The sequence below is a fragment of the Drosophila grimshawi genome, unplaced genomic scaffold (assembly GCF_018153295.1).
Source record: "Drosophila grimshawi isolate 15287-2541.00 unplaced genomic scaffold, ASM1815329v1 contig_1377, whole genome shotgun sequence".
Taxonomy (NCBI): domain Eukaryota; kingdom Metazoa; phylum Arthropoda; class Insecta; order Diptera; family Drosophilidae; genus Drosophila; species Drosophila grimshawi.
Window position 1 is genome coordinate 18,804,512 of NW_025062900.1, and position 9,026 is coordinate 18,813,537.

General features: G+C 36.8%; 1 protein-coding gene across 1 annotated transcript; it reads right to left on the minus strand.

Annotated features, from left to right (window-relative positions):
- Positions 1-1,096: 1,096 nt before the first annotated feature.
- On the minus strand, positions 1,097-1,814 carry LOC6566672. Its single transcript, XM_043214573.1, has 2 exons — positions 1,515-1,814; positions 1,097-1,451 (listed from the first exon to the last, which is right to left on the minus strand). Exons 1-2 carry the CDS (start codon positions 1,806-1,808, stop codon positions 1,170-1,172), a joined length of 576 nt encoding a protein of 191 aa, XP_043070508.1. The 5' UTR covers positions 1,809-1,814; the 3' UTR covers positions 1,097-1,169.
- Positions 1,815-9,026: the final 7,212 nt, after the last annotated feature.

Genomic DNA, 9,026 nt, shown 5'->3' on the forward strand with positions numbered 1-9,026 from the left:
CTCAGCAATGCTCTGGTGCATAAAGCATACCTTCTAGAATCATCAATTCCCCTTTCATAAGCCACACCATCTTGATGCAACATTGCATTGACAACATTCTCATGCCATTCATTCTGAGCCACTCTCTCTCTCTCTCCCTCTCTCTATCTCTCACTGATGGATGATGTTTTTCTTCCTTCTGGCCAGTACTGCCTCCGCTTGTTAATGAATTATGAGGCAAAGCCAAAGCCAAAGCTAAAGCTGACTGCAGCTGCTGATGAGCAACCTTCCGTTCCCTCGCCAACCACCCACCATCTCAACCATCCACCCATCCACCCTGACTCTGAAATTGTAATAAATCAAAAGCAGTTCGCCTGCAACTCAGTCTGACTCTATGTCTGTTTGTCTGTCAGTCACTCAGTCAGTCAGCCAGTCAGTCGGCAAGTGCATGCCAGATGCCAGTCCAACTCACCTGAGTGCCGACTGCACTTGCAAGCAATGGAAATTTATGCATGGTTTCACATTTCTTCGAGTTATCATTTGTTACCTAAATTATGCATGTTGAGTGGCAGTTTTTGTTGGGGAATTACTTCAGACGATTAGCCCTGGGCAAAGTGGTCAGCACTCAGTATTCACCATTCAGCATTCGTCATAACAAGCCCTCAAACAATGTTTGTACTTCCATCCACATTTTAGTTAAATATGTGTGTATGATTGTGTGTCTGATTGTGTGTGTGTGTGTTCGCAAATTGTGGTCGCTGTCAGTTGCCAATTATGTTCTTGTTTTCATCGTAGAGAGGAGCTCGTGATGGATATTTTCAATACGAAATTGTATTGTATTAAACACTTGATTTATATTGATATCTTTTATATAAAATTAACATTTGAAGCAGTTGGCAACTGTGGAAATTATTTAAGTGTGCTTTTAGGATCTTTTTTTCTTACTCTCAAATAATAGTATTTAATGTGTAGAATAATACTTTAAAAGATTAGAGCACACTATGTAGTAGTATTTCCGATATTTCTCACTCTATACAAGAATAACAATATAAGGTTATTCTTAAGACATAAAAATTACAAATTGTAATATATGTTAACGAACTAAAGACTTATCAGATACATTATTCATTTGCCATGCTCAGTTCTTATCTGTTTTCATCATATAAACACCTTATTTATCCAACACATATTTAAAACTTAAACGGTTCCTCGTCGAAATCAATATCATATAAGACTGGCGGCAGCATGACCTCAAATACTTCGGTAGACTTCTCCACAGATTCATTTAGTTTATCTGTTAAAGACTTAAGTGCAAATTCATCCTGATCTAAATCGGGATAAGCGGGTATATCGGGCACTCTAAGTTCATCCCCAGCGAGTGTATTGTTTAGCAGTTTATCGATAAGTTGCTCACTTAGCAAGGGTTCCATCCAATTTGGTGATATTGGTTTTTGGCAATTGCGCAAACATTTCTGAGTTGGAAATTGAATACAGTCAAACAGATCCAGGCTATCGTTGGTATCAGCCGATCTCACATTCAGATTATTGGCAGCACTCAATTCCGCTGCTTTCCACAGCCCCCCTTCAATTGACTGCCCCGCATAACTCTTCTCCTGCAGCTGTTGCCGATGCTGCTTCTGCGGCGTCTCCTTGCAGATCGATGATTTTGGCCATTTTGTGTTGGAGTCTTTGAGTAGCGTCGGATGCGATTTGTGGCTGAGGATAACGTTCTCCAATTTGGTCAAAACACTCTTTTTGCCAGCACTTTCACTAATTGCTTTGCGAGCGGATTTTGGCAGCAGAATGGCGTCCGCATTATCATTGTCCATCCATATTTGTGGCATCATTTTAATCAGCTATTGAAAATTCACAGTTTTAAAGAATTATATTTATATTTTTAATTGAATATCATTAGAAATTCGAAGCCGCTTGACAGGGTTGCTTTTTAATAAAATAAATATATGACATAAATAACATAATATAAAAGTATTCGATGTGCAAAAGTATATAGCATGCAGAAGGAAATATTTCCGAGCTCAAAAAGGGAATATATTTCTGATCAGGATCAAAATTCGAGTCGATTTAGCCATGTCTGTGTGCCAAAACCGATCTCAAAGACTATACAGAGCAAAGGACTTAAAATTTTCAATTAATCGATTCGGTAATATCAATACAAATCGATTTTCGATAGCATTAAAAGACATAATTGATAAATAATATACCCAGATATATTAATGATCTGTAAACTGTAAAAATTGCATTTTGATCGGAGAAGAAACACGGATTTTGTTAATCAAAAAAAGTAATGTAATTAATATGCACAATGCATATTGAAGTTCCCATCAAAATGAAACTCAAAATGTGTCCATCTCTAGAAGCCTGGCAGATTTGAATGCAGCTTATGAAATGCATTACAAGTGGCTGAACATATAAAATCTGTAATCAGCTATGTTTTGTGTAGGATTAAAGACAAACATGGACATTTTAATTATGCAAATTGGCCAAAATATCAGTACAATCAGGAAGTATAATCTCGTATAGATACTTTAGCCGTTAGCTGGCATTTGTATGTTGCAGCTCGCAACTAATTTGCAAATTATAATTACAATATTTGAGCATCATACAGGCATATAAATTAAGTCGCCGCAAATTGTTTACAAATTGTGGCATTTATTTGAAATCATTGTGCCAGATTAGTTGGGGACGCTCTCGCATTTGCCGAGTGGATGGAACATGTTTGGATTTTATAATTAAAATTATACATTTTGACACACAGTTGCCGATTTTCACATGTACACGCAAAATTGGATGCATTTTCTTGTTTATGATCGAGTGAGTATTTGTGAAATGCCTGCTAATTTGTTTATGCAGGTGTCGATCATAAATTGTGAGCTTTAAACCTTGAGATCTGGTCAGAGATGGCAGCTTCACTTCAATTAATGCAATAACTAAAAGTAAATTACTATCTAATAAATATTCTGAGCACGATTTGAGATTAATATCTTATAAAGAAGCTCATCAGACTGTCAAAGATTAATTTAATAGATAAACTTAAAGCTGTGAATGACCTACAGATAAAAGGAGGAGATATGTTTTTTGAATTTTAATTTAAAAGCAATAATTAAAAATTATATTTATACTGCTCCAAACTTTAATAGACCAATAGCAGTGCCAAATAGCATAACACTGAAATTAATGCTCTGCTCTTTGCAAGAGCAATAGCAGTAGCAAGAGCAAAACTATTTCCATTCTGCTCTCTGTTTTTGGAGCAATAGCAGAAATATCGGTAGCAGAGCGGGAGCATATCAATTAAACTGTAGAACTTATACTACATAAGCTGTTAATACTATAATAATAAAATATATGAATAATAGTAATATTAATATTTGTTGGGTTTTTAAAGCGGCAAAAAGTGGTGCACTAGGTTTGGCGGTTAGACAAAGAAGATTTATTCAATGTATTCTTAAGTTAAGGTATCGAGCGCAGTATCGATATTTTCTGTTATTAACATTAGTAATCGGAATGTTGTATTGATCTTTTACATATTTTCAACAATATTTAATAAAAATAATAATAATAATAGGATTGGAGTAAAGTATAAAAAATAAAAATGAGAACGACAAATTAAGCAAACTAACATTTAGCAAGTATCTTAAATAAAATATAGTCAAATAATTAGTAGTTATTACAAGTGATTTTCTGGGAAGAATTGCAGTCGTTAGAGTCATTTATCTGATATTTTATGAGCGGCTCGGGCTTAGTTCATCTGAAAAATGTCACATTACGTTCACATCACGTTCACATCAGCATAAACAGAATTAGGTGAGAACGGTATTTATGGTATGCGTCTAGTTTAGTCAGTTTAGCTGCAGTTGCCTACTTGCTTTACTGCTGTTGTAAGTCATAATTAACCGACTTAAACGTATATGTTTATAAATATAGCCTTATAAACAAGCAGCTAACTCAAACGCTTGTGTCAACGATATTTATCATGCGCTTACATTGTCATTAATAATGCCGCTGACTTAAGCAACTACAGAGCGAGTGAGTGGGCGAGTGAGTGATATAGAGAGAGAGAGAGAGAGAGAGAGAGAGAGCGAGAGTGAGAGAGAGAGAGAGAGAGCGAGAGTTAGTGTGAGAGAAGGAGAGCGGAAGAGGTTGTGAATTGCTAAGCTGTGAACTGCGAGTGAAGTGTACAAATTGCAATATCTATGCAAATTTATAACAAATAATTACTGACAGCAATATTTCATTAATAATTGCAACTACAGCGCACACCACACACACACAAACACACACACACACAGCATACACACACACATCATACACAACAATTTCTAGATAAATTTGTAAAAGGGGCCCATAGCCAACAACGTTGTCGTTGTCGTTGTCGTTGTCGCTGAACTGGCCGGGGCACAGTGAGGCAATTAAGCTGATGACGTTGATAAAAATCAACAGCAGCCGTGCTGCTGCCACAAGCCTGTTGCCATAATTTATAGCGGCCACGTTGCGGCCACTGAGGAAATTATCTCCATACAATGCCACATGCATACATCGACTACTGCTGTTCTGTATGCAAATGCGGCGACACATTGTTAAAAGTATTATGCCCCTCCCCCCTCTCGTATCATATATAGATGATATACGATGGCAAACTGACCAACTGACGTCCGAGCTTGTCACAACGTATTCATAACTGCACTCAGCTGCTGCTGTTTTTCAAATATCAAAATATGAATTATCTTTACACTTAACGCTTTACTGAAAATAGTATTTCTGAAAAATAGACAAAACTTAAAATATTTTAGGAATATTTTTTTTATATTAGAAACAGACATAATTCTTATTTTCAGACCGTTTTTCAATTTATCGCGATTTTTTCTGAAATTATCGCAATTTTTTTTGCGAGTGTAATTATTTCCATTAAGTAGTCCATAAATGATTAACAATTTATAGTTTTCGATTTAATGAACTAGTTATAGATTAAAATTATTGCTAAACAATTAATTTAGCTAAACAGATAATCAGATCAATAATATAATGCAAAATACTTAATTTATCTCTTAAATGAACCATATACAAAGTTTTATTAGCTTTACGATATAGGAAATTAATACTGCATTGCCTCAAACGGGTTTTCCAATAGTCAGGCATGGGTAAAATAAATAAAATAACTTTATGAAATTCAGTCACCCCTTTTCCAAAAATTAAATATCGATATATATTTATTGACTTACTAAATTATCTATTTACCATCAGATCGAATATTTATTCATTGAAATTTAAAAATTTTAAAAAACAAAAAATATTATTTGCACATAGCATTCGAAACTGCAAATGCAAATATAATGTTTTTTATGTGGGAAAATCCAGAGTGCTCCAAAAAATATTCCATTTTTATATTTCTGTAGCCCTTTCAATTTTCCTTATATTTTTGCAAATGTTTGTTAAGGTTTACTATTAACGTATCTGTAAATCTAACACAATTCAAATCCTTATGCTCGTTATATTGAACAGTAATTAGTAATTATCCACTAATTGGTGTCTAATAGGTCAAATTCGTGCTAATATGCATAATTGTTAGAATGGCGACAAATGTTCTGCACACTGATTTGCTCATTTCGAATGCTTGAAATAATAATTAGATCATGTCAGATAATGATAGACAGATATGTGGTTATAGTCGCATAATGCTCGGCTCGACCGCTAATTGAATTGATCCGAGAGCAATCCCCAACATTTGCAATATGTTCACACACTAATACTGCAAGAAACAGAGAGACAGAGAGAGGGATAGAGAGAGAGAGGACAATGCGCAAATCGCTGCTGACAGAGGGGCGCGTGCTACGTGGAACCCATAAAATCGTGGCATATATTGTCGTACCAGAAATTTACGTGCAACACGACGAGACTGAGGCAGGCAGACTAGCAGACTGGCAGGCTGGGAGCTGCGCAGGGAGCAATGCAATCCATGCGAGTGTCAAACTGCCAGCTAAATTCTTGACAACATTGTAAGCAGACAAGGACAGGCGAACAACAGCAAAAAAAAAAAGGAAGAAAGAGACAGCAGATGCGCTCATATTTAAAATGCAGCACGTCGTTGACCACATTGACCAAAAGCCAGAGAGGCAATTGGCATGAGCCAAAAGCTCAAAACCGCGCTCGCTTGGGTTGGGCATGGCATAAGGAGTAAGGAGCATGGGAGCATGGTAGCATGGTAGCATGGGAGCATTGGAGCATGGAGAATTTTTACCGTGCATACAGTCTCTATGGTTAGCTGCGTGCCCTTCACCCCTCCCTCTGTGGTGGGCTGTCAAATGGCTTCACGGCGGTCGGTCTGCCGTGGCGATTGCGTGCTCTCTTTGGGGCCACGTTGCGAGGCGTCGTGTGTGCTGGCTCAACACCTTCGAAAGGGGCATCATCATTACCATCATCATCGATAAATGCATTTGCCAGTTCTGCATACAAACTGTTGCTAAATTTATTTATATGTTATGTCCCCTCATGCATATTTAATGTCCACGCATTTTCGATCCAACAGGAGAAAGAAGCACACACAACAAAAAAAAAAAAAGAAAAAAAGAAAAGATAAAAATGCATTTGCCAGCAAGAAGCCAACAAGCCGACCTCAGACTAACCGTTCAAGCCTCCTCACACATGTATATATATATATATATAGCAGAATCGACTCCAGTTGTTGTCGTCGTATATCTGCTTCTGGTCTTCTCTCTGCTTCTCGCTGCAAGTAGTAAGTAAGTAAGTAGCTGTCTTTGGCTTGTTTTTCGCTTGTAGCCGCGATTGCCACTTCGATCGTGTGCTCCTTGCTTGGGTGTTGGGTTTGTTTCCCTGGAACGTTGCAGCTGGATTATGTATGTGCCTCTCTGTGGCTGTTGTTTGGGTGCAGCATCTGCTGAGGTCAGCCAATCATAGTTTCTTTTTTATGGTAATATATTTCTCGGCTGATTACAATTTTTATGTGTGTTGCTCACGACTCTCTGTTATTATCATTATTAAATCATCAAAGCGCAATTACGATTTGTAAAATACAAGTTATAAATTGCGTAAATATCACAATTATACTGATAATAAAAAAAAAGAAGAGAAATGTTGTCCCACCCTGTATCTGTATCTACATTTAGGTAACAATCCGCACTCATACGTCTGTCAGTCAGCGCTTCTTCTCATACTTATAACGACTTGTACTTTCAACATCTCAATGCGCCTCTTACTCATATCTCATAATACCTTCTCTCCACACAATTTGCCCCTTATCCCCTTATCCAATGGCCATATCTTGATACACGCATTGTGCGAGCAGAGACTCATAAATCAAAATGACATGACCAACCAACTCTGGGCATTAATATTTCAACACCATAAATGCGGCGTCAATTCGCACATGGATGAAGACGATGGCTGCAATGGATGAGGACAGGAACACACTGCAAACGATTGCAAACTGTGCATAATAAATAAATGTGTCTTTATGTGTGTAGACGTTGTAACGACGGACAACTTGAAGTACTCGTCTCCAGTTTCCAGCAGTCAGCAGTCAACAGCCAACAGCCACTAGTATTCAGTACTCAGTACTCAGTACTCAGTGTTCAGTGTGCCACAATCTGCAGCTCACTTTGAGCATCAAATCAAATCAAGGCAAGCGTTCAAACATGCAACGAAGAAAGACAAGTCGGGACACGCTCGACTAATTATGGAAATGTCATCAGACAGTTTCTGGGCTGGGTTCGGTTTGTGGGGTCTCTGCTGTAAGTGGAGCTAAGAACTAAGCAACAATATAAGTACACAGCAAATAAATGCTACATATTTCTTTATTTACTCGAGAACATTTTAAGGCCAGGAAAATTTTAATTTAACAAAGTAATCAAATAAATACATAGAAAGCAATGCGTTATACGAGTATGTGTATTTAATTTATTTTATTAACGCTACTAGTGCCACAAGTGAGAATATTTATAAGACCGGTACATATTTAATTTATATTATTTGGAGTTTGAAACTGAGAGTGTAATTTTCTACTGAACTACTACTACTCTCTATTAATGTTATACTTCCTTCAAGATAAATAAAATCAAGAACAAATTATTCTCGACATAGGAAAATCGACTTTGCTGAAAATTGAGCTTCAACATCTCAATCTGTAATATATCTGAGTTATTTTTGTTGGGTATATTAAAAAGGGAGATTTTCTAAAGTTCAGTCGATTTTTTTAAGTGTACACATGCACAAACATTTGTCTGTATATATGTATACATATATATATATATATATATATATTTATATGCGTGTCGTCACATAAAGCGCGCATAATTTGCTAGCAATGCATCAGCACATGCGACAATTTCAGCGGTAATTTATAAAACCGATTTTGTTGTTTTCTCTTTTTTTGGCGAGAAATTAAAACTTAACATGCCAGTCAGACGGACGGACAGACAGACGGACGGACGGACGGTTGGAGGGGCGGACAGGACTGGCAGTCAGACATTGGTTAAGACAGCCAGCGACGCCTTTCAAATGACAAAAGTTCAGCTCGTGGGTGGCAAAGCCAGACAGAAGAAACGCCACGGCCCCCATACACAATGATATATGGTTTTGTCGGCTGTCATTTCGCTTTGAAAATTATTATTGCGGCTTGCACTCTGCTTTTGCCACGCTTGTCACATACTCTCCCTTTCCTTGATTGTTCAAAATAACTGATATATGCAATATAAATAATATATGTATATATAAATATATATAAATACCTAAATGCAATTGTGTTCCACATAAGGAGAGCATAAAACTTGCTTTGACGCGTTGGACTAGTTTGCAAACTTTATGCCTAAAAAGGAAGATGGAATGCATGCAACGTGTAGAAATATGTCATTTAAATTGCCAGCTTATTGCTCGGTGGATGCGTTCCTGCCTAGAGTATGAATCGTAATAGAAATCATTTTCATAATATTATAGGAAACATACTATTTTTTTACTATATTAAAAAACAGTACTAACAGTAAAAAAAGTAATGCATGACAAGTTGTGAATATTTCATA